General features: G+C 45.0%; 1 protein-coding gene across 1 annotated transcript; it reads left to right on the top strand.

Moving 5' to 3' along the window:
* Positions 1 to 669: 669 nt before the first annotated feature.
* LOC136581794 (vomeronasal type-2 receptor 26-like) lies at positions 670 to 26,037 on the top strand. Its single transcript, XM_066582416.1, has 4 exons — positions 670 to 874; positions 16,461 to 16,657; positions 24,285 to 24,408; positions 25,130 to 26,037. The coding sequence occupies exons 1-4, from the start codon at positions 670 to 672 to the stop codon at positions 26,035 to 26,037; spliced, it is 1,434 nt and encodes a 477-aa protein (XP_066438513.1).
* Positions 26,038 to 26,231: the final 194 nt, after the last annotated feature.

The following is a 26,231-nucleotide window of genomic DNA, read 5'->3' as shown; positions in this document are numbered from 1 at the left end:
TCTATTAATTTTACCTGCGATTCGCGGTATACAGATGGTGAGGGAAGAGTTCTGCTCCTGAAGGGGAAGTTGGACAATACACAGATCACCATTGCTAACTTGTATGCACCCAACTCTGATCAGGTTCCATGGCTGATAGCCCAAATGGAGATTCTAAAGAATTTTGCTGTGGGACAGATTATCCTGGGCGGGGATTTGAATCTAACCCTTAATCCCCTTTTAGACGCGTCCACTGGTAGATTTCAAATACCTCAAAAGAGATTGAGGAAACTCAATAAAAGTTTACAGGAGTTGGGCCTGGTGGATGTATGGCGCCTGTTCCACCCAGCAGACAGGGATTATACCTTCTTTTCACAGGTCCACCGAACACATCAAAGGTTGGACTATATCCTAGTCTCCCCGGGGCTTTTAAAGGCTCTTCAGGGGGCTCACATAGATGTGAAGACTGTTTCCGACCACGCTCCAGTTCATGCGGTACTACATCCCTTCAGATAATCTCCCAGGGAGTGGCGCTGGAGATTGAACGCTTCATTGTTCGATTCAATAGAAAATGTAACCACACTCTCAGCTCAAATAGAGGAGTTTTTTCAGTTAAATGCAGGTGGGGAAGTGAGCGAACCCACGGTTTGGGAGGCACACAAGGCCTATGTTAGAGGCTTACTGATTGCAATGGGCTCCAGGGCCAAGAGGAAATCCCAAAAGGAAATTGATGACAAACTAAATCAAATTGCCAGGCTAGAACAAAGAGTTAAACTTTCCCAATCAGAGACCGAGCTAGGCAAGTTGACAGAAATAAGAAAGGAGCTGTTGCTCTGCCTCAACGCCAAGTTTAATAAGAAACATTTGTTCTGGAAGCACATATTTTACATCCAAGGTAATAAGGGAAGCAAACTAACAACTTCCTTAATCAAAAAAGCAAGGATTAGAAACACAATCACCGCGATCAAAACAAAAACGGGCATAGTATCTTCAGACACTAATGTTATTGTCAAGGAGTTCCAACAATATTATGAAGGCCTCTACAACTTACAAAACCAACCTTCCCCTGAGGAGGCGTTATTAGCCAAATCCAGGATTGACGCTTTTCTCAAAAAAATCCCCCTTCCGAGACTAAGTGAAGAAGCCGCAAATTCTTTATTAGTTCCGGTTACACAAAACGAAATCAAAGAAATAATAACTTCCTCCCCCCCAAACAAAAGCCCGGGCCCAGATGGCCTCTCCATGTCGTACTATAAAACCTTCCAAGACATCCTGATACCCAGAATTACAGACCTATTTAATTCCCTGCTTGAGGGTGCCCCACTTCCCAGACAGACACAAGAGGCGCATATTACGCTTATCCCCAAAGATAAAAAAGATGAGGCCCTCTGTAGCAGCTACAGACCTATTTCCCTTATTGGCTTGGATGTTAAACTCTGGGCTAAACTCCTGGCCAAGAGGCTTGGCAGATACTTACCAGACCTAATTAACGAGGAGCAGGCGGGGTTCGTGAGGAGAAGGGAGGGAAAGGACAACTGTAGAAGACTATTGCATGCTTCACGCATAGCGCGCTTAAACAAGATCCCCTTAGCATTTGTTGGAACCGACGCGGAAAAGGCGTTTGATCGGGTGGACTGGCAGTATGTGAAAAGTACCCTTCTTAATTATAATATCCCAGTCAGCTTCGTATCAGCGATCTTTTCCCTTTACGACGCCCCTCACACCAGGATTAGGGTGAACGACATTTTGTCACCCCCCCTTCGAAATTAAGAATGGCACTCGTCAGGGGTGCCCCCTCTCTCCCTCCTTATTCGTCTTGGCCCTGGAGCCCCTACTGACGCAGATCAGACAAGACCCAGGTATAGCGGGGTTATCTGTGGGTGATACCTCCATATCCACCGCGGCCTTCGCGGACGACATTGTCTTCGTTATAACCAACCCGGAGGAAGGACTTTGTAGTCTTGTCGAAATTCTGAAAGCATACGGCGAGATTTCAAATTTCAAAATCAATTTCGACAAGTCCACGGTCTTGAACATTTCTATCCCGCCTGCGCTTGGCAAAAGACTCTCTAGCTCTTCACTGTTCGCGTGGTCGGAAACAGCTCTGGACTACCTGGGAGTTAAAATTCCAAAAAATTTAGATGATTTATTTTGCCCCACTACTGGATAAGGTGAAAAAACTGGTTAAGGACTACGATTTACCAAGCATCTCCTGGTTCGGGAGACGCAATATACTTAAATCCTATATATTACCGATCATCCTCTACAAGATCAGGATGTTGCCAATATATCTTCCCCCGAGCTTTTTCAAGACGCTCCGTACGTTATTTGCAGCCTACGTGTGGAGGCAAAGAAGACCTAGACTAGCATACAGTCTAATGATCAGGAGGAAATCGGAAGGAGGTATAGGTCTACCTAATATTGTAGATTATTACCGGGCGGCCCAGTTAAATTACTGGATGGATTTGACACACCCCTTAGGAGACAAGCTCCTTCCAAAATTAGCACTGGACCACTCTAAGAGCGGTTCACTAGGTGACTTGTGGTTCCCGGAGAGGAAAAGATATCGCGCAAAAGATTTTTCCCTACTGCTGAAGGGCCCATGTGAAGTAGTAGATAAACTAAGGGAGAGTTTGACTCCGAGACCATCTCCAGTGACCCCGTTAAATTTATTACCTAGATATCTGACTCTACAAGGAGATCCGGTTTCTTCCTCCATTTGGAAAAAATTTAATCGTTTTACGGTGGGGGATCTCCAAGGGATGGCTCATAAGCCGGTGGCAGAGATCATTCAAACACTTCTGCCGGACTGGTGCCCTTCATTCCTGGTGAGAGCCTCGGTGACAAGAGTCCTTGAGGATTTCCTTGGTACAAGTAGATCCACCAGGCCCAAAACACCATTCGAACGCTCCTTAATAGATCCTGACCCCAGGGCGCGCAGAATTTTGCGGCTTAGAGGTCAATTTATAGTTCCACAGGTGATAAATAAGCCCGCATTCTTGACCTCATGGGAAAGGGAATTGGGTATCCAGCTGACATCAGCGGACACTAAGTCAATCCTGGCCTCCGTGTATGGCCTTTCTCCATGCATCCTCGACCAGGAATCTCACTATAAATTATTGGTTCGATGGTATAAAACTCCACAATGGTTGCATGCATACAAGTTGGCTCCAGATGACAGATGTTGGAGATGTGGGGTGGAGACTGGCTCCTATCTGCATATATGGTGGTCATGCGGGAAACTTGAGACCTTCTGGAGAGGAGTGGACGTGATGCTGGGTAAGATAAAACAGAACTTTGCTTTAACACCAGGGATGATCTTTCTATGGAGACCGTCCCAAACGTTCCATCCGTTGAGAGACAGATTGGTAGCTCAACTGATCGACGCAGCTAAAGCTCTGATTCCGTTGCATTGGAGGGAGGAGTCTCCTCCCCTTCTCTCACATTGGAAGGAGAAGGTGGATTGGATTTATAACTTAGAAGAGCTCGCTAGCTGGCAAAACAATACACAAGAGAAATTCATTACAACGTGGCACTCCTGGCGTGATCTGAGGCTCTTAGACATACTAGCCCAGTAGTCAATGTGCTATCCTATACCCCCCCCCCCCCATACCCTCACCCCACCCATCTCTACCGCCCCCGGCTTCCCCCACAAGTTGTTATACAGGTACTTAATACAAGCACTTACCCCCGGGGCCAATAGGTCCATTTGGGGGGTGGATATACTGCGGGTGCAGTACCCTGAATTGGTGTAATACGCGTTTATTGTGAATTATCTCGTCAGGGCAGTAGATACCTGTGAATAGGTTGATGTTTATATGACAAGTAACTTTCCTTGTATGTATCGAAAAATCTTGAATAAAATTTGATTTGAAAAAAAAAAAACACTTCTCATTAAAATCACACCTAAAATGTAACCCTTATGTTACTTCATAGTCAGAGTACATGTGTCTAACCCCTCCACATCAGGAAAAACACCAGCATACTTCATCACTTGTAGACAGATAGGAAAAACTTTCCATATTATTACTCTACATATTACATTTTCTAAAACATTGCTTATTTATTATTATTCCATATATTGCTTTTAAAATGGGATCAAATGGAATTAAACAGATCTTCATACATGGCTATCTTTATATACAATTTTGCATAGCTACTAGAACAAGCACCAAAATGCTCGGGTGCTCGTTGCTCGAGATTTCGTTTCGAGTAACGAGCCCCATTGAAGTCAATAAGCGACTTTAGCATTTTTGTATATGACCCATGCTCCGCTAAGGTTTTCTTTTGTGAAAATCTGGAAAACCCAAGAAAGTGATGGAAAAGACACAGAAACGGATAGGGCAGGCGAGGGGCAACATGCTGGGCTGCTTCTCAGGCTCCCAGGTCTCACTATTTAGCCACAATAGCGGCAAGAGTGTGCCCCCCCCCCCTAACAATTTTTACTTAGGACAAACCCTCATTAGCAATGCATACCTTAGCTAAGCACCACACTACCTCCCACTAAGCACAATCACTGCCTGCATGACACTCCGCTGCCACGTCTGCTGGGTTACATGCTGCCCAACCCCCCGCCCCTGCACGACCCAGTGTCCACAGCACACACCAAAGTGTCCCTGCGCAGCCTTCAGCTGCCCTTATGCCACACGCTGACCTCGAAGCCACACCACCTTCATGTCTATTTATAAGTGCGTCTGCCATGAGGAGGAACCGGAGGCACACACTGCAGAGGTTGGCAGGGCCAGGTAGCGACCCTCATTGAAGGGGGGGGGGGGCGATAGCCCGCAATGCTGTAGAGGATCGATGAGAAATTGACGTTCGGTCTTCATTCCAATCCTGTGCCACCTCTGTCAGGAGCTGCAAACGTGGGCATAAAGGAGACTCAGCTGCCAGCCCAGCACTTCTACACATCTCCTCAATGCTGCAATACTCTGTGTGAGAAGTATGTGAGCTGGCCCTGGGTCAGCCTCTGTCCCAGCAAACACCTTGTGTGGCCCAAGGTGCTGCGAGTGACATAGCAATGGGGACTCCATGTGTCCACAGACTACTCATTCTGTTTGGGTGTCGGATACCTCATTGACAATGCAAGGGGTAAACCATCTGCACTCTGCACCCGACCAAAGTCTGTCAGTGTTTTGGGGACAGACAGGTAAAACACCTCTATGGGAAGTCTGTGTGCACCCGCAGCATGGGTGGCTAGCAGGAACACACAGATGGTACATAAAGAAATTCAATTACAGTGCCCCGGATAGCTGTGGTTACGTGAGAGGAAATACATGTTGGCTGTGGCCCACAGGCCATGCCCTAGACATTCTTGTTTTTTTTAAAACTGCCAGGCAGGTACAAGCTGGCCCCAGTAACATTTATTTTGCAGAAGTCTAGGGAGACCCCATTAACATTTCTGTAGTAACAGTATAGACAGACCCCAGTAACATTTCATTAGCAGAAGTATAGGCAGACCACTGTAACATTTATGTAGCTGCAGTATTGGCAGAACCCTGTAACATTTGTGTAGCAGCAGTATATGCAGACCCCCAGTAACATTTACGTGGCAGAAGTATAGGCAGACCCCAGTAACATTCTGGTAGCAGAAGTATAGGCAGACTCCTGTAACATTTAAGTGGCAGCAGTATAGGCAGACCCCTGTAACATTTATGTGGCAGAAGTATAGGCAGACCCCAGTAACATTTCTGTTGCAGCAATATAAGCAGACCCCTGAAACATTTATGTAGCAGAAGCATAGGCAGACCCCAGTACCATTTTTGTAGCGGAAGTATACGCAGACCCCCTGTAACATTTATGTGGCAGAAGTATAGGCAGACCCTTGTAACATTTCTGTAGCAGCAGTATAAGCAGACCCCTGTAACATTTATGTAGCACAAGCATAGGCAGACCCCTGTAACATGCCTGTAGTAGAAGTATAGGCAGACCCCAGTAACATTTCTGTTGCAGCAGTGGAAGCAGACCCCTAAAACATTTATATAGCAGAAGCATAGGCAGACCCCTTTAACATTTTTGTAGCAGAAGTATATGCAGACCCCCTGTAATATTTACGTGGCACAATTATAGGCAGACCCCAGTAACATTCTTGTAGCAGAAGTAAGGCAGACCCCTTTAACATTTATGTGGCAGAAGTATAGGCAGACCCCAGTAACATTTATGTAGCAGCAGTATAAGCAGACCCCAGTATCAGTTCTATAGCAGCAGTATAGACAGACCCCAGCACCATTTCTGTAGTAACACTAAAGACAGATCCCAGTGACATTTCTGTAGCAGAAGTATAGACAGACCCTTGTAACATTTACTTGGTGGTAGTATTGGCAGACCCTGTAACATTTACGTGGCAGGAGTATAGGCAAACCCCAGTAAAATTAACGGGGCAGCAGTATAGGCAGACCACAGTAACATCCTAGTGGCAGCAGTATAGGAAGACCCCTGTAAGATTTACGTGGCAGAAGTATAGGCAGAGCCCTGTAACATTCAAGTGGCAGCAGTATAGGCAGACCCCTGTAACATGTAAGTGGCAGCAGTATAGGCAGACCCCTGTAACTGTCTTGTAGCAGAGGTATAGGCAGGCAGGCAAACCCCAGTAAAATTTCTGTAGTAAAAGTATAGGCCAACCTTTGAAACATTGGGATACCATGAGCGTAGGCGAAGGCCGGAAAAATTAATTGGATAAGAGTGTAGGCGTGGGCCCCAAAAATTAATGTACCAAGAGTACAAGTGTAACTCTGAAAAATTTATCAACCGAGAGGGCAGGTGAAACCCATAAAGATTTTTTTAAAGATACAGCTCACTGTTGCTTAATTTGTAACAGTGCCTGGAGGTAGCCCTGTTAAAAAAATTGGTTCATGTTACAGTCTCAATACTTTTGAAACTTAGAAAAATTGTAAAAAAAAATGGTAGATGAAGATGAGCCTTCTGGGCCGCAGAAAAATTGGCTGTTTAGCGCGATGACATGTTGTTTCTGGAGGAGGAGTAGCAGGAGGAGGACTAATGTCAGAGAAAGATTGACAAAGCTAAATGCCCCGTTTAACCGGTAATATAGAGGAGAGTGCTTTTATCTGTGGTTGCAGCGAAAAGAATCTTTAGGTTCTGCTGCTCTCCGCTGGTGGAGAAGAGAAGTCTGGGGAAATCCAGGCTTTGTTCATCTTTATGAATGTAAGCATGTTGGCACTGTCAGTTGACAGGTGGGTACGCTTGTCTGTGATGATTCCCCCAGCTGCATTAAATAGCCTCTCTGACAAGACGCTAGCGGCAGGGCAAGCCAGCACCTCCAGGGCATACAGCGCAAGTTCGTGCCACGTGTTCAGCTTTGACACCCAGTAGTTGTACGGAGCAGAGGCGTCACGGAGGACGGTGGTACGATCGGCTGCGTACTCCCTCACAATCTTCTTACAGTGCTCCCTCCAACTCAGCCTGGACTGCGGAGGTGTGAGACAGTCTTGTTGGGGAGCCATAAAGCTGGCAAAGGCCTTGGATAGTGTTCCCCTGCTTGCGCTGAACATGTTGCCTGATCTCCACGCCTCCCCTTCTACTTGGCCCTCGGAACTGCGCCTTCTGCCACTAGCGCTGTCAGATGGGAAGTTTACCATTAGTTTGTCCACCAGGGCCCAGTGGTATTGCATCACTCTCAAACCTCTTTCGTCTCTGGGAATGAGAGTGGAAAGGTTCTCCTTATACCGTGGGTCAAGCAGTGTGTACACCCTGTAATCCGTAGTGGCCAGAATGCATCTAACACGAGGGTCACGAGAAAGGCATGCTAACATAAAGTCAGCCATAAAAGACAGTTTCAGGAATGCGCCAGGTTTCTTCAATGAATTTTCAGAATAGTGCTACCTTACATATAATCGGAAAGCACTCATCTGGTGCCGTGCAGGGAGAATCAACCGATAGACCCTGCTGACACCGATATCCAGGACCGCTTTTAGTAAAAGACCTTTAATCCCCCACAGTTTGCCGCAATTGGCACAGTGTGCGATTCGCTAGGTATTTTGCCGTTCTGTTTGCACTTAACTGGCTATCAATAAAGTTGTTTTAAAATACGTGACACGCATAATGCGTTCCATGTCACGTACTAACTTGATGACGTTTATGTCACCTGTACGTTCCATCTGCAAGGATTGTTCCCGCCCCTAATGATCACACTTCACTGATTGCTTTCGGCGTGTAAACGGCCGCTATAGATCAAGAAGTGTTTATTTGGATTGTATATATGTATGTCAATGTATAATTTGTTTATTGAGCTTGAAAAAGGTGATTATTTCTCACCGAAACGCGTCGCTCTGTATTTTAATAAATACCTTATTCCCGAACGAGCGCAAAGTTAGCTTTTTTCCTTTGATACTATAAAGTCAGCCATGTGTGCCTGGGTACCTGTACGCAACATATGGCTGTCCTCACTAGGAAGATCACTTTGAGTATCCTCCTCCTCCTCCTCAGGCCATACATGCTGAATGGATGAGAGGCAAGCAGCATGGCTACCCTCTGCAGTGGGCCCAGCTGTCTCTTCCTCCTCAGGCTCCTCCCCCCCTCCTCCTCCTCCTCCTCCTCCTCCACGAGGGTGCTCTGACTATTCAGCGACATACTGTCTTCCCCCGCCTCCGTTTCTGCCCGCAAAGCATCAGCCTTTATGCTTTGCAGGGTACTTCTCAACAGGCATAGCAGGGGAATGGTGACGCTAATGATTGCAGCATCGCCGCTCACCATCAGGGTGGACTCCTCAAAGTTTCCAAGGACCTGGCAGATATCTGCCATCCCGGCCCACTCCTCAGTAAAGAATTGAGGAGGCTGACTCCCACTTCGCCGCCCATGTTGGAGTTGGTATTCCACTATAGCTCTACGCTGCTCATACTGCTCAAACCGATGTTGCAGGGTGCGCAGGGTGGCAGCGTCCGTGTTGGACTTGCGGAAATGTGCGCTGACCCGGCGCACCTTGCCGAGGAGGTCTGACAAGTGTGGATAGCCTTTCAGAAACCACTGAACCACCAAATTAAAGACGTGGGCCAGGCATGGCACGTGCGTGAGGCTGCCGAGCTGCAGAGCCGCCACCAGGTTACTGCCGTTGTCACACACGACCATACCTGGTTGGAGGCTCAGTGGCGAATGCCAGCGGTCGGTCTGCTCTGACAGACCGTGCAACAGTTCGTGGGCCGTGTGCCTCTTCTATCCTAAGCTGAGTAGTTTCAGCACAGCCTGAAGTGCTGGAAGTCCCCAGCCTCATCCCCTGGACCCCTGGAACTTTCCAAACGTTGGGCATTGGTCACGACAAGCTCCTCCGGTGGGAGAGGAACCATTGCTGCCCATTCTGGGCAGGGGCCCAAGAACAGTTCCTGGGAGTCTGCCTGCTCCTCAGAATGTGTCATTGTAATGGAGTGAGGAGGCTGGGAGGAAGGAGGAGCAGCAGCCAGAGGATTCAGAGTTGCAGCAGTGGACGGCGTAGAACTCTGGGTGGTCGATAGATTGCTGGATGCACTTTCTGCCATCCACGACAGGACCAGCTCACACTGCTCATTTTTTAATAAAGGTCTACGACGAGGACCCAAAAATTGTGATATGAAGCTGGGGACCCCAGAAACTGTCCTCTCTCCTACTCCTGCAGCATTTGGCTGCAATTCACCTGGACCAGGAACTCATCCTATGCCCACACCCTCACTTGGGACTCCGCGTCCTCGACCGCGACCGCGTCAACGTCCTCTGCCCCTACCCCTACCCCTCAGCATGCTGGATTAAGAATCGAGACAGAGCAGTGTAAAAATGTTTGTGAATTATTGCCGCGCAGTTGGTGGCTGCCAGCGGTAATATAACACAAAATGAAGCCAGAGATAAATTATAAGGAAGACTTCACTTAGGCCTTGCTGTGAACTATGCAGTTTGGATGGACATGAAGTCGCACAGGCCACCCAGGCAAATGCACTGGGTCACCGGTAGCCGTAAAAAGGATTTCTTTTTTAAATCTCCTTTTTTTTCGATGCAATGCAGGCTGAGGCTATGCAGTGTGTATTACACTTTCAATCTATGGGCATCGGGCACACCATGCACTTGTGAGACAGCACACGTATAACACAGAGCGTTGTAGAAAATTTGTGGTTTCTTGGCGTTCACTTAGAGGCAGACTGAGCTGACGCAACGCAAAGTGCGGAGAGAAAAATATTTTATTAAAGGCTGCACTTAGGCCTTGCTGTGCACTATGCAGTTTGGATGGACGTGAAGTCCCACAGGCCACGCAGGCAAATGCACTGGGTCACCGGTAGCCGTAAAAAGGATTTCTTTTTTAAATCTCCTTTTATTTTCGATGCAATGCAGGCTGAGGCTATGCAGTGTGTATTACACTTTCAATCTATGGGCATCGGGCACACCATGCACTTGTGAGACAGCACACGTATAACACAGAGCGTTGTAGAAAGTTTGTGGTTTCTTGACGTACACTTAGATGCAGACTGAACTGATGCAATGCAAAGTGCGGACAGAAAAATATTTAAATGAAGGCTGCACGCAGGCTCTGCTGTGCAATACTGAGGTACTACAACTCCCAGCAACAACAAAGTTAAAGGGGTGGTCTCGCGGCAGCAAGTGGGGTTCAGCACTTCTGTATGGCCATATTAATGCACTTTGTAATATACATCGTGCATTAAATATGAGCCATACAGAAGTTATTCACTTACCTGCTCCGTTGCTAGCGTCCCCGTCGCCATGGTTCCGTCTAATTTCGGTGTCTTCTTGCCTTTTTAGACGCGCTTGCGCAGATCCGTCTTCTCCCTTCTTCTCCCTTCGGCTCCGCTCGGCAGCATCGGCATTTTGGCTCCGCCCCCTTGTACGCATCATCGCGTAGCTCCGCCCCATGATGTGTGCCGGTTCCAGCCTCCTGATTGGCTGGAATCGGCACATGACGGGGGCGGAGCTACGCGATGATGCGTACAAGGGGGCGGAGCCAAAATGCCGATGCTGCCGAGCGGAGCCGAAGGGAGAAGAAGGGAGAAGACGGATCTGCGCAAGCGCGTCTAAAAAGGCAAGACGACACCGAAATTAGACGGAACCATGGCGACGGGGACGCTAGCAACGGAGCAGGTAAGTGAATAACTTCTGTATGGCTCATATTTAATGCACGATGTATATTACAAAGTGCATTAATATGGCCATACAGAAGTGTATAACCCCACTTGATTTCGCGAGACCACCCCTTTAAATGCACACGGTCAGAGGTTGCCCTAAGAAGAACGTTGGGGTTCTTGTAGACAGGATTCTACACTACCACTGTCCCTGCCTGACCAATACTGCCCCTATACTCAAGTACAGACTGCAGCCTCAGAACGCTATAGCCTGCACGCCCGATATACATTAAAAAAAAATAGTGCAAAAGTGCTCAGAGCAGCCACAACAGTAGTGCACTAGGTGAGCTGTGGCCCTAAGAAAGACAATTGGGGTTCTTGTAGAAAGGATTCTACACTACCACTGCCCCTGTCTGACCAATACTGCCCCTATACTCAAGTACAGACTGCAGCCTGAGAACGCTATAGCCTGCACGCCCGACATACATTGAAAAAAAAAGTGCAAAACTGCTCACAGCAGCCACAACAGTAATGCACTAGGTGAGCTGTGGCCCTAAGACGGACCGTTGTGGTTCTTGAAGACGCTAACACTGTCCCTATAGCAGCAGCAGCAACAGCACTTTCCCTGATCTCTCTTAGTGTGTGTCTGTGGCGAGCCGCGGGCGGGGCTGATTTAAATACTCGGGGGTCACTTGATCTCGCCAGCCACTCACTGCAGGGGGGTGGGATAGGGCTGGAACGTCACAGGAGGAAGTTGTAATGCCTTCCCTGTGTTTCTATTGGCCAGAAAAGGGCGCACATTTCTCAGGGAAGGGAATTGTAATTGAGTCGAGTGCCACGTGGTGCTCGTCTCGAGTAATGAGCATCTCGAGCTCCCTAATGCTCGAACGAGCATCAAGCTCGGCCGAGTGCGCTCGCTCATCGCTAGTCTGGAATCTAGATTTAATAAAAAGTGTCTTCACCTCAAACATGTAGTTTACGCCCAAGGTAATCGGGGAAGCAAACGTGTCGGCTCTGATTAAGAAAGCTCGTAGGAAAAACCAAATCAATTCCATTAACCCCAGTAGGGGCGCCCGGGTATCGTCCACAGTCGAAATAGCTAGAGAATTCCAGAAGTTCTACGCCCAGCTTTATAATCTCAGGGCACACCCACCCTCTGACGTTCCCAGCGGGCTTAGAGAGCAAATTGCGGACTTTTTAACAAATTCGCGTCTGCCCAAATTAGAGGAGGATGTAGCGCCCTCCCTGACGTCCCGATCTCAGAACCTGAGGTGAAGCGAGTCTTAGACTCCTCCCCTCCCGGTAAAAGCCCAGGCCCAGATGGCCTCCTTCTTATCTATTATCAGTCCCTTTGTCACGTATTAGTACCACGCCTGACCGAACTTTATAATTCCCTTCTACAGGGCTGTCCCCTCCCGAGACAGGCCCAAGAAGCTCATATTACTCTTATCAATAAAGACAATAATGATCCGGAGATGTGTAGTAGCTACAGGCCCATCACCTTCATAAATTTAGATGTCAAATTGTGGGCTAAACTCTTGGCCAAACTCATGGAGTTTCTCATTCCTAATTTGATTAATAGAGAACAGGGCGGGTTTGTGAAGGGAAGGGAGGGGAGAGATAATTGTCTGCGAATTTTACACGTGGTACAGTACGCCCAATCAAAAGGAATTCCCCTAGCCCTAGTAAGCACCGATGCCAAAAAGGTTTTTGATAGGGTTGATTGGATCTATATGCAGGCTGTACTCCTACATTTCAATTCCCCTCCCACTGTATTTCAGCCATTTTCTCTCTCTACTATGATCGCCATGCCAGACTAAAAATCAACGACTTTTGATATCAGAAATGGTACCCATCAGGGCTTACACTCTCCCCTACCCTCTTTATTCTTGCACTAAAACCTTTTGCTTCAGAGTGTCAGACTAGATCCTGAGATACGCGGCCTAACGATGGGGGGACAGGAGCTCTATAGTGCTTCGTTTGCCGACTATATTGTATTCTCGATCACAGACCTAGAAACTATTCTCCCTAGGTTTACTTCCCTCCTGGATCAGTTTGAGAGCCTCTCTAATTTCAAAATCAATTTTGCCAAGTTGACGATACTGTTTCCATCCCCCCAAGCCGCCGTAGAGCATAAGAGGATGATTCCTTATTCTCTTGGACAGAATCAGCAATTGATTTCTTAGGGTTGAAACTGACCAAGAGAATAGGCGACTTATACCTTGATAATTTTTCTCCCCTTATCGCTAAAATCAAGAATCTTCTGCATGACTACGACTTACCCTGGATTTCGTGGTTTGGCAGAAAGAACATACTAAAATATTACATCCTTCCTATTATCCTCTATAAGACCCATCGCTCAATTTTTTCAAGGTGTATTTGGAGATGGAAGAAGCCTAGATTGGCGTATAGCCTCATGATAAGGAGAGGCTCTGAGGGGGGAATTGGTCTGCCCTGCATCCACGACTTTTATTTGGCATCTCATCTGAGTTATTGGATGGAGTTAACTAGACCATTGAGAGACCCCCTCCAGGTTCACTTAGTCAAAACCACATATGGCACCACCTTTTGGAGACCCTTTGGTTTCCTTAGAAGAATCTATATAGAGCCAAGAGCTTCAGTCCCCTTCTAAGAGGTCCCTGCGAGGTCTGGGATGCCCTGAGGGAAACTCTTGCCAAGGAGCCCTCCCTGATTATCTCTCTCAGCATACTATCTTGCTTCATGGGTTCCCTGGGGACTCCTGTCTAACGAGTCTCTGGTCAAAATTTGTTAATAGGTCCTTTGGCGATTTACAGGCCCTGGCACATCTGGGTCCAGAGGAAGCCCTGCGGAACTTTCTTCCTGGGTGGACCCTTTCCTTTTTACAGTCAGCCCATGTGAGAGGTGGGATTGGGGACATACAGTTAGAAGAATTGCATTCCTTCGCAAACAATTTATCTCCCCCACACAAAACTCTAAACAAGCTTTTCTATCCTCATGGGAGAAAGAACTGCGTATTAACCTTTCGTCAGATGATATCTGTTTAATCCAGAAAATGGCCTATGGCCTGTCGCCTTGTATTCCCTCACAGGAGGCCCATTACAAACTCTTAGTCAGGTGGTACAGGACGCCTCGGTGGCTCTTTGATCATAGTCTAGTGATGCAGCGCAAATGCTGGAGATGCGACGCGGGAATAGGCTCATACCTACACATTTGGTGGGAATGCCCGATTTTTACTCCCTTTTGGCTAGAAGTCGAAACGACTCTCTGGACGTTCTCCCCAAAATTTACACTCACCCCAGAGATTTGGAAGCCCTCAGCAGTGTTTCATCCTCTGAAACACAGGTTGATTGTCCATTTACTTGACGTGACTAAGGCACTGGTCCCTCTTCTTTAGCTCCAAAAAAATCTCATCCTTTTTGACCCAATGGAAGGATAGAGTTGACCAGACCTGCAACTTGGAAGAACTGGTCAGTTGGTCGAGAGGCACCCATGACGGATTCCTGGAGAGATGGAGCACCTGGTATAAAGTAAGAAATGGTCTCTAGTTATTGGTTGACTTGGTTATGGGATCAGGGAGTTCGTGGGCCTCTTTATTTTCACAGCCTCTAGCTGTATATGCCTGCGGGGTCACGTTTTGGCCTACTTCATGGATGAGCAGATGGCCCTGAACCCACTATGACAGCCACATGCTAATGCTTCCATAGGCGTTATGTAGTCCCCCTCCCTCCGCTCCGCCCGCCTCCCCCACCCATTTCCCACTACCCCAATGCCAATGTTTGTCTCTCTACCTTCCCACTTTTCATTTATTTTAAAGGGGTTGTCCCGCGGCAGCAAGTGGGTCTATACACTTCTGTATGGCCATAATAATGCACTTTGTAATATACATTGTGCATTAATTATGAGCCATACAGAAGTTATAAAAAGTTTTTTACTTACCTGCTCCGTTGCTGGCGTCCTCGTCTCCATGGTGCCGACTAATTTTCGCCCTCCGATGGCCAAATTAGCCGCGCTTGCGCAGTCCGGGTCTTCTGCAATCTTCTATGGAGCCGCTCGTGCAGAATGCAGGCTCCGTGTAGCTCCGCCCCGTCACGTGCCGATTCCAGCCAATCAGGAGGCTGGAATCGGCAATGGACCGCACAGAAGAGCTGCGGTCCACGAAGACAGAGGATCCCGGCGGCCATCTTCAGCGGTAAGTATTGAAGTCACCGGAGCGCGGGGATTAAGGTAAGCGCTCCGGTAAGCTTCCTTTACCTCCCTGCATCGGGGTTGTCTCGCGCCGATCGGGGGGGGGGTTGAAAAAAAAAAAAACCCGTTTCGGCGCGGGACAACCCCTTTAAGTTAAAGTGTTCCTTGTTTAATTGCATTTGATTTTTACTACTCACGAACTTTAGTGGGCATTTTCTTCCCATATGTGATATGTGAGTGGCATATTTGTCTATTTTTCCTTTGTATTGATGGAAAATGTCAATAAAAACGAGGAGGAAAAAAAAAATTAGCCCTACATGTAAAGGGGAAAAACGCAGCAAAAATATTTTTGATAGCTAAAGGAAAGAAAATAGGGTAGTAAAACCACCACCATGGGTAAAATCCCTAAATGGTGTCAGGTCCTTCAGGTACAAAACAGCCTTGTCTTTGGGGTTAAATAAATCTTTTACACCTTCAACTTTTAATTAGGGATTTCAATCTCATTTATTTAACCCAGATGTAGTGCCTGCTGTTGGAAGAGGAGTGGTCCCCCAATCCCAATTTGGCTAAGTGAGGCAGCAGCTCTCTATTTAAATCTATGGTAATCACAGAAAGATGCAGATGTTTCGCCCTCTTCAGGTGAAACTGGCTAATTCTCCATATACTGTAAATTGGGATCCCAGAAGTGCCTACAATTCACCTTGTCTTGATTAGGCTATTTAGATTCTTTTTCCTGGGTAAATGAAAGTCTAGTTTTATTTCGGTCATCGGCTTCCCTCTTGTGGTAATTCTCATAGCTGTTTCTAGGGATTAATTAGGGTTGCAGGAGCCTCTTGGAACACTGCGGGGATATGGATCCCACTTGACCACCTACAAAATCCACATATAAGAAAGAAAGCAAGACATACAATAGTCCTTTCAACTATAGTTTGTGAGTGTTATGGAGCCAGGGTAGAACTCTACCTCTTTTCACCTGGAGAGGATCGCCATATTGCCACCATGAAGATTGGGTGGTGGAGGGCCTTGGGCAGACACCAATGTGCCTTGCCTATAATTCGTCCCTAGCAGCTGCTATGAATAGTGATTGCCATTGTTGCAGCAAACCATATATGTCAAACAAGCAAAATAGTACAATTGTGTAAAAAAAAAGTACAATATACTGGTTGAGGCTTTTAAATTTTACGTTTTTTTATATGTTTCAGTGTGTGGTTATAGCTTTTTTCCCCCCTTTTATTCCAAAGGTATATCATACTTTGATTCATCTAGAACATTTTGGTAAACTGGTTTTCCAGATGAACGGAGCAATCTTAGAACGTTTCGAAATTCATAACCACATTATAGTCAATCAAACATTGATCTCAAGTATTGTTCCCTACATTGTACCTGAATATTCACAGATACTTGACGCAGAAGCCATTATCATCAATGAAAGTTTAATTCAGTGGAAAACTATCAACAATGAGGTAATGTGTCATCATGATGAAACTTTGTGAGTTAAGTTTTGACATTTCTTTAGTGAATCTGAACGAATAAATGAAATCCACAAGAACTAACTCTAATGCTTTAACCCACAGTATTCCTAATTGGGTCATTTAATCTTAAGTTCCATTTACACAGGACAATGTCTGACAATCGTCCCCGCAGATACTGGCTGCTGTGCTGTCACACAGGAGCAGGTATCACTGGGTCTCTGACAGAGCAGCCAGTGGGGTGGGGGGGCAGCTGGAGGAGATTTCTCTCCTCTCTCTCCACCGCCCCTCTCCATTGACTTACCGTATATTCCGGCGTATAAGGCGACCCCCCAACTGTCACCTTATACGCCGGGAATACAGTGGAGCAAAAAAAAAAAATCATTACTCACCTTCCCCGGCGTTCTGCGCCTGGTCCCCGGCAGAGCATTGCTTTCTGGACGCAGGGCCGTCAGCCAATCACAGCCATTCAATGACATCATTGAATGGCTGTGATTGGCTAAAACACACGTGCCTTTAGTCAATCACAGCCATTCAATGATGTCATTGAATGGCTGTGATTGGCTGACAGCGTGTGTTAGCCAATCACAGTATTAGCTTTCTGGAGGCGGAGATTTCAAGCCCTGCGTCCAGAAAGCAATGCTCTGCCGGGGACCAGGAGGGAGCGACAGCCTGCAGCAGCGCCGCAGAACGCCGGGGGAGGTGAGTAATGATTTTTTTTTTGACACTTTCTTTTTTTTGTATTACCGGCGTATAAGACGACCCTCGACTTCAGAGCAGATTTTTCGGGGTTCAAAAGTCACCTTACACGCCGGTATATACAGTAACACGATGGCCGTTCAATACTGAATGGCTGCTATTTACAGGACTGCTTGCATTCATATACCAACCATCTGTTGCCCTTCCAGTCTAATTTATTAACGTAATAACTCCAACACTCCATGTTGGTTCAAGTGGGGTAGGCCACAGCTTTTATTACATTCCATGTTTGTTCAAGTCGTATAAGCCACAGCTTTTACTAACATTTTTCATGCTTTAAACCGTATTTTCCAACAATCCTTAACATTGTAACCGACTTTGATAAAACCAGCTGAAACCCAGGCTTATGCAGCGTGCTTGAAGACCCGTACTTCCAAACCGTAAAATGCTGGCATGGAAAAACCGCCTTGACCAGCCAGCTGTGACAACTTTCCATATGACCCAAAACTTCTCCCATAAGCTACTAGACCAACAACTTCACCCCCCTGTAAGGGTGGACGGGCAGGCCTTTTCAATCTTGACCTGATGCTCCCTGTCTTCCTTGTTTGTCTCCCGCTCTCATTGTGATGTCATCCTCCTCCTCCCTTTTTCTTGTACCAGAAAAAACCCAGGCGTCCAGCTCTTCACCTTTGAAAGGCACAGTCATCAAAAACACCAGCTGTCACTGGCAACTTTGGTATGCCCTTTGCTGCCTTTCATGAACGATTATCATTCAGGATCATTGCTCATCGTTATTCTGTATAAAATCCTGAAAGATGATCGTTCAGTGTAAATAGCAGCCGTTCAGTACTGAACGGCCATTGTTTTAAGAGAATGGAGAGGGGCGGGGGAGAGCATAGAAGCGAGTACATGCGGGGATGAGTGTCGGGGATGAGGTCGCCTGCACACAGTCTGATAGTAATGCAAATGTTATCCAAACTCTTGTCTACAACTGGTGGATGAATATGTATTTTAAAAGGCAGGCCTGTGCTTTAATCACTGCCTGTGTGCACACATTGTTTTTTTTCTGAGGACATACCTCACTTACATATCTCTACTGTAGCGTAGGTGAAGCATCTTTGGAAGTCTGCTGAGACTACTGTACACATCTGCAGGACAATAGCAGTCTATCTGTAGCAGTCTCTCTAGCTGTAGTCCCTGCAGCTTTGTTCTATCAACAATGTCAGTTCTGATTATGAGGCCGCACTTCTCAGTTCAGGCTTCCTCCTTTCTCGTGTCACTAGTACTCTCTAATAGGCACAAAATTTCTAGAACACATTGCAGTGGCCGAGCACAGATCTTTGTGGGGAAGTTGCAGGGAAATAAAATTATTCTCAATGATGGCTCTATAGTCCCATTCCGTAGCGTTTAGATGCGCCCTGGCCCGGCTATGTACAGTGGCAAGTAGAGATAACCGTAAGAATTGCTTTAATAACATAAACAGGCATACAGTTTACTCCACACTTGCAAAGATTTCAAAACCTAATTCCAACTTTGTATCTTAAAATTAGTTGTAATTCCAATAGTTTAGCGATTAACAGCCAACACATGTACCAATTTCTCTCTCCTTCTCTCTGTTCTAGAAGATGCATCCATCAGTCTAAGTTATCTGAGAGTTCTTCTGTAAGATTATAACTTGTAAAGACTTTCTCTTTGAGCTTCAAGGGTTCTGCCCTGTCTGTGATTCTTCTTCCAGCAGGGATGAAAAAGACTCCATTCTGGCCTACGTAGCTTGAGCCCAGCCCGCTCTACTTGAACTCTTCTTTAGTTCCACACACATACACCTCTCCTCCTCTGTTATCTTAAGCTCCTTCTCTCACCCTATGCTCTGGATTTTTATAGTTGCACTCACATGCAAACCCGAGCTATAGGTGAGCTACCTAGCCAATCCTAGGCCTGCTTAGGGTAACTGGCAAGACACATAAGATTAGGATAATACAGACACCAGACAAATGATCTAGCATTGACCCAGACAGAGCCAATACACATAACAACACACGGACTATCACATCCCACAGTACAAACACATAAACACACCATAGGAGACAGATATTGAAGTGCTGGAGGGCCCCCTATTCTGGGGCACCACAGGGCACATCTCACACGTGTCTCTCAGCTGACTCCTCACTCCCCTGGCATCTCACTCTCCCTGCAATGCAGTCTCTCAAGGCTAAGCACCACTTAGATCACTCTCCAGCTTACTTCTCCCACACTTGGTCACTGGCTTCTATGATTCTGGTTATGTTATTGTCCTTCTTCTTCTGGGGTTGTAGTAATTCAGCTCGGTTTTTGCTAGCTGCAAAAGTCTGAGCCTCTGAGATTATAGGAACTGGCCTTTAGGAATCCCTTTACAGAGTAAACCATGGTAACCAACCTGCTGCATCACATGACCGTTGCGTGGTGGCGTTGCGTGGTGGCGTCACGCTATGCACATACGTCATCACGCTACTACGACGGAGACGCACAGGAGGATTACCTGACTCGGTGAGGATAGATTTCGGAACGATCAAACACGTCGTTTTGCTATCTGGTCTTACAAGCAAGTACATTCGGGCTTGCGGACCGCTACTATAACATTGAGCGCTATAGGTACTTCACCATACAGGCATACAAGCAGCACAGCGTGGTGGAGCTATCCAGTAACCTTAGCGACGATCCTCATGACGTATGATACAAACAATCATGATTGGCTATTAAAGTGACGCTCCCACTGGGAGGCTGGATGATCTAACCCCTATTTAAGATCATAAGGTCTGTGTGTTCATTATGCTGTCAGCCCACCACCAGGACTGACATGCCGCCATTTTTTTCATTTATTTTGTTCCTATTTTTTGCCTAGCTCTTATCATAGGGCACTAGGACAAATTCAGGGTTATCTTAGCCCAGGTATAGCTCTTCTATTTTGTTACCTAGTTTTGATTATAGGTTACTAGGATCAAATAGGGTTATCTTAGCCAAGACAGAGCTCTAATAGGGACTAGTCAGTGTAATCTCATTCTTTCCCTACTTATTGAAGGTTTTAGCTAGTTCATTACCAATCAAAACTAAACGGCGTAATTTTGGCCAGGAATTGCAATCCTGGTCTTAAACTGATTCAGGAGAATAGATTTATTTCCATCTTATGTCCATCCTACTCCTCTTTCTTGTATCCTTTATTATTTACATGAAATACGTTAGTTTAAGAATCTATTAGGATACGTGTATTTCTCTAAGCCACTATTCAGTTTATCATCCTTGACTGGAATCACTGTATCTTTGCCCCTGAGGGACCCACCTAGTGGGGGAAACGCGTAGGGTTAATGATTTGCTCAGGTTTCTCGTAATTTGTAATTTTTCACTATCAGGATGACACCTGCGCATTAAGTTTGGAAATATCCAAGACATTTGTCAGTTCAAGACTAATAATATAAGGTGGATAAGCGGACTGGCTGCCACTTAACTTGATTAGTCTTTATCCCTTTACTAAAGTGGCACAAATTACAAATTAGAGTACACTTCTCTAATCTTTTCTATCCTTTATAATATATGTATGTGTTTGTTCTTCCTTATTTTAATCACTAATAATAAAAGTTATATTTTAATATTTATTAGTTTTGAGGTCCACGAAGTAAGCCCCGTGACACCAATTCCTATTGACTGTAATGTAAGTCGTTTGTGCATTTTTCCACTCAAAATAGAACATACATGATGTGATTCTGACCCGCGAGCGGAAAAATCGCAGCTAATTTCAGCTCGTGGACATGGGATAATCATTTAGTATAGCATGTTCATGGACAGTTATTGCAGTGGAATCTGTGGTGGGTTTCTGGCCGCGGATTCCACTGCGATAATCCATCTGTGGGCATTCGGCCTAAAGAAGCAAATGCTGAAATGACTTAAAGCAAACAGAAACAAACAAGAGAGGTTAGACAAACCACAAACTAGTAAACATAAACTGGACAAGAAAACAAAGTAGCAAAACAGAGACTGGACTGAAATTGGGTACTAGGAACTAGAACAAGGAATACTGGATACAACATATTGTCGTAGCTATCAACCGTACTGCTCTGCAGAAATCAAAAGTATTTAAAGTAAAGCTAACCACTCAGACTCTCCTCTCTGTAATGAGGCTGAACAGTGAGGTCCAGTGATCCCCTCTTACAGGTCATAGCAACTGCCCTAGTTATAAAGAGCTGTAAACTCAACTGCACAGGAGAACCTCCAATTCCAGATGGTACTCACATAGCTTACTTTGCAATTGGGCAAATGGAAGAAGACAGTCTATTTGCAAGTAAAAAATGATTAGTGGAATACTTGTCAAGCTTAGGGCAAAAAAACTGGACACTTTTCCAAAATTGTGCTCCACCCAATGATATTCACCATGTGCCAGTTTGAACAAGATTTAAAAAAAATGCTGGATGACATTACCAGGGTATAGCATCTGAGTAAGGACACTGTAAACCAACATGTTTTGAAACACTTGCAGTTTTCTTCATCAGAGATTGTTGTTCACTACTTTCTCAAAGTGGTTTTTCCACTTACAAAAAAAAACAACTACTTCCTGCAGTTTTACAGGCACAACAAGCAAGCACAGATGGCTGTTGTAGAATATACATCCCTCCTTAGGACATCACCCAGCAGGAGTGCAAAGTAAGCCAGTCAAAGTACAAGACTTACATGGTAAAATCTTGGAGAAACATAAACACTATGAATTACCCCCACAATTTATTACCAACTCAAAAAGTTCCCAGACCAACTACTGCTGGTGTGACAATCACACAAACACCAGTCATACTTACCTGATTCTCTGAAGAAATAGAACAACACATCTGCTACCGTACCACAATTTATGGAGGTTGGTTGGGACACAACTAGTTGGCTGCCACGAGAGTGGCCACGCAGTGCTGAAGAGGCCTATAACATACCTTGCCCTGGGCTCTTTTTGCCCCAATGCCTCTAACACCTCTTTTCTCAATTCTCCTGCCTCCAGGCCAAGTCAGGCTGGCTTACCCCTAGGCCTTCAGCCCTTGTCTGGCCTCTCCTCTCTAAAGTATCTGCCCTTTTTACACTCCTAAGTCTGCATGCAATTTTGTCTTATTTTCCTAACCTAAAACTTCAGGAATCAGGATATTTAATAGCTATGTGGGAAGTGACAAGTGATCATCAAAATGAAACTGCTCGTCAATTAACTTATTGTAACTTTTAATGAGTAATTAATGGTAATCCACAAAAAAAGTTAAATCAAGAAAATTCTAATAGGAGTGAAAGAAGTATGAAAGTCATCATTACTTAGTTCACTAAAGAATACATCAAGAGAAATCTGCTTCCTCCCATATGAAGAAGATATGGTCTACGGATTTCTGCTATAGTACCTGACTCACCCATATCTATTCTCCTGGGAAGATGAATAAGTGTCCCACCAGTCCATATAGAGGTTTGCTTAGCTAGGAGTGAAGCTGATCTCCATTGTGGTTTCTCTTATCTGTAAGTAGAACGCATAGTTATATATAAAATAATTATACTGCAGGATGAATTTTATACATCATGCAATAGATTTGAACTTGATAATCCCATAGATCGCTCCTTTTTATATAAGAAGAAGACTGCTTCACAGCCTTTTATAGATTCAATGACTGTATATAATAAGGCTACATCCAGTATGCCCAGTATATATGAATCCTCCATTTTATTTTATCCCAGCTCTTGCAAAATGTGTGCTGTATACTTTAAGTGAGCGGATTGTGATTTGACATGGTTGTAAATATTTATTTACATATCTGGAAAACTTGCCTTACAACAGTCATTACATTACAGTAGGGAAAAATAAAATCAAGGATTCATATATACTTTTCTCCCCATTATTTTTCACTTGTGAATTGACTACCTATTTTCATCTAACCAATTGAGTGAACACCATCTGTAGCTCCAGGCTACGTCATCTGTGCCACTGACTTTTTTGTGACGCATTTACAGTTCCTCACCACCAGTACTGATGACTATTTGTGCAAAGTGTCAACAAAAGTCTATGCTAGTTAGTTTGGGCTGTTTTAGATCCTTTGGTCAATTCTTGCAGGTCTACAGCCTGGCTCACGGTGGGTAATATATTTAGGTTGTAGCTACATTCTATTTTGTTCATTTATAGGCGTACTTCTTGGTTTGGAAGAGTGGGGATGGGTGGTTAAAAGCTCACTTTCATTATGAATGTGTCTGTTCCAGATCCCTTTGTAGTGTTGAGTGAATTGAAACAGTCAAATTCAGTTTCAGGTCAAATTTTGCTAAACGTTGCCTTGGCCAAACCTACTAAAATTCTTCTTCCTTCTTCTTTTTTTTTTTTTTAAAGAAGATGACAAAGGAAAAAGAGAAGAAGGAGAAGGAAAAGTAGGAGACTAAGGACAAAATGGGGAAATTAAAAGAGGGAAAATTAATAATTTTTCTCTTCTTTTTCTTCTTTTCTTCAATAACTTTTTGTCGTAAAACAGTTCAAAACTACTAAGATACACTCCTAGATAACTTAATAGTGTTATATGGGGCTTTATGGCTCTAAGACAATGCGATGCACCAGTTTTATAGGTATTGGTGAAGGTCAAGTACAGTTCAAACTAATTTGGACCAAATGCAACTTTGCAATCTGGTGGAACTAAACTTCACTCATTACTATCCATGGTGTGTGACCAGGCTCCCAAGCTGACAGTCCTGTGGAATATGTGATTGACATTTTGAAGCCATTGGTTCCTGGATAGAGAAATTAAAGATTTTGCTGTGAAGGAGGTCATCAGAAAAAGTTTTCCCTGATTATTGAGAACAGTCTGCATTCGAAGCCTAAGAAAGGCCATGGGGTTTCATGTAGGGAGTAAACTTTCTGAACTAAAAATAATTAAGAGACTATGGTGTCTTTTTTGTCCAGATACCAAAGGCTCGGTGCACAGAAAGTTGTCTACCAGGAAGTAGAAAACACGTACTCAAGGAAAGGAGTTCTTGTTGTTATGGGTGTATACCATGTTTTGAAGGAGAAATATCAAACACATCTGGTAAGTATTTCTTCTTTTTCTTCTGTTTTCTATCTAAATGTTTTACAAATATCGCATTTATATTGCAGCTGGTCAGCTATTCTTATCCCATTAACCTGTTCCAATCTAGTGTTGGCCCTCATCCGACATTAGGGCTTTCCTGCATAGCTCCGATATCGACAAGGTTAGACACTTGTTTCTAACAGCATATAGGACAGTGCTCCAATGTCGAAGCCCGTTCTGCATATGCATGTTACAGTATGCAGCACAAAAAATTGGTAATAAAATAATTGCAAGGAATCCACAATGCGTTTTCCCACCCAATTTAAATAAGATCTGGGGAGTGTGCAGGTTGGATTGGAAGGGGTTAAGCCTCTATGATATCATAGGTCATGGCAGGATATGGAATGAACTCGGGAGTCATACTTAACAGGTGCCGGCTGTTTAAAATCATTGACACCCTCCCTCAGTGGTCTCAATCAGCGATAATGGTGATTGATGACATTTAACCATTTAGATGCTGTGGTCGGTGTTGATTGTGGAATCTAAGCTGCTAGCTGGGAGCTTTGTTACCCCATCGATCTCTCTGTGACTTGATTGCGAGGTGCCGGTAGGGTGCAAAGATAGCAAGGAGCTTAACAAAGGCCCACAGAGTAGCCAAGTATTGAACTGATGCTTATTAAGCCCCGTATGTTTTGTTGCTGCCATATTATGTGATGTTATGAGCTTTTATTTCCTATAGACAGCGAAAAGTGCAGGAGATGTCCAGACCATGAGTGGCCAAATGAGAACAAGACTCAGTGTATTCCCAAACTGGTAGAATTTCTCTCTTTCCCTGATGATGTGATATCAGTGATTGTTCTATCCGGATCCATGCTACTCCTTACATTGACTGCTGGAATCTTGAAGATTTTTATTAAATATAAGGACACCCCGATTGTAAAAGCAAATAACAAGAACCTGAGCCTTGTCCTCCTGGTCTCCATCATGTTGAGTTTTCTCTGCGTCTTCTTGTTCCTCGGTCATCCTGTAGATGGAACCTGCATGTTACGTCAGATCTCTGCTGGAATATTACTCTCAGTATCCGTCTCTTCGTTGCTGGCCAAGACCATAATGGTTTGCATCGCATTCAAAGCCACCAAGCCTGGAAGTGTGTGGAGAAGATGGACTGGAGTAAAGCTTCCCAATTGTGTGCTTCTGATCTGCTCCTCTGTCCAGGTTATTCTCTGTATGAGTTGGGTGACCTTCTCTCCCCCTTTCCAGGAGCTGGACACACACGCTTATAAGGAGAAAATGGTAGTTCAGTGTAATGAAGGGTCAGATCTTTGCTTCTACTCTGTCCTTGGTTACATGGGGATTCTGTCCGCTGTTAGTTTTATTACAGCTTTCTACGCTAGGACATTACCAGACAGTTTTAATGAGGCCAAGTACATCACCTTCAGCATGCTGGTGTTCTGCAGTGTCTGGATAGCCATGATCCCGGCTTATCTCAGCACCAAAGGCAAATACATGGTGGCCATGGAGATATTTGCTATCCTGGCCTGTAATGCTGGACTTTTGTGCTGCATATTTTTCCCTAAATGTTACATCATTCTTTGCAGACCTGAAATAAATACAAAATCCTATATACTGAAGTACAGAATTTTATGATACTGGGGTGAGGATTATATTGATCATTCTAGAACAGAATTTTATATCCCAGATTTTATGTTAAGTTTGTTTATATCTTGTTTCTGGAGTCTTCTGTAGGCCTTTGGCTGTTCCACTTGAGTTTTTTCTTACCTTTCAGGATTGCCTGTTGTGCTCTTGGAATGATCTTAACAGAATACCCGCTCCCAGGAAGA

This window comes from Eleutherodactylus coqui, chromosome 11, assembly GCF_035609145.1.
Source record: "Eleutherodactylus coqui strain aEleCoq1 chromosome 11, aEleCoq1.hap1, whole genome shotgun sequence".
Classification (NCBI taxonomy): domain Eukaryota; kingdom Metazoa; phylum Chordata; class Amphibia; order Anura; family Eleutherodactylidae; genus Eleutherodactylus; species Eleutherodactylus coqui.
The sequence above is the reverse complement of the archived record's forward strand: the minus strand, read 5'-3'. Positions and strand labels throughout refer to the sequence as shown.

What these genes read in the sequence shown, in the direction of transcription:
- LOC136581794 (XM_066582416.1), top strand. Translation starts at nt 670, where the DNA reads ATGGGCTCCAGGGCCAAGAGGAAATCCCAAAAGGAAATTGATGACAAA. An exon ending in GCACATATTTTACATCCAAG is followed by an intron (nt 875 to 16,460) that starts GTAATAAGGGAA and finishes TGATTCATCTAG; the next exon opens with AACATTTTGGTAAACTGGTT. An exon ending in GGAAAACTATCAACAATGAG is followed by an intron (nt 16,658 to 24,284) that starts GTAATGTGTCAT and finishes TTTTTTGTCCAG; the next exon opens with ATACCAAAGGCTCGGTGCAC.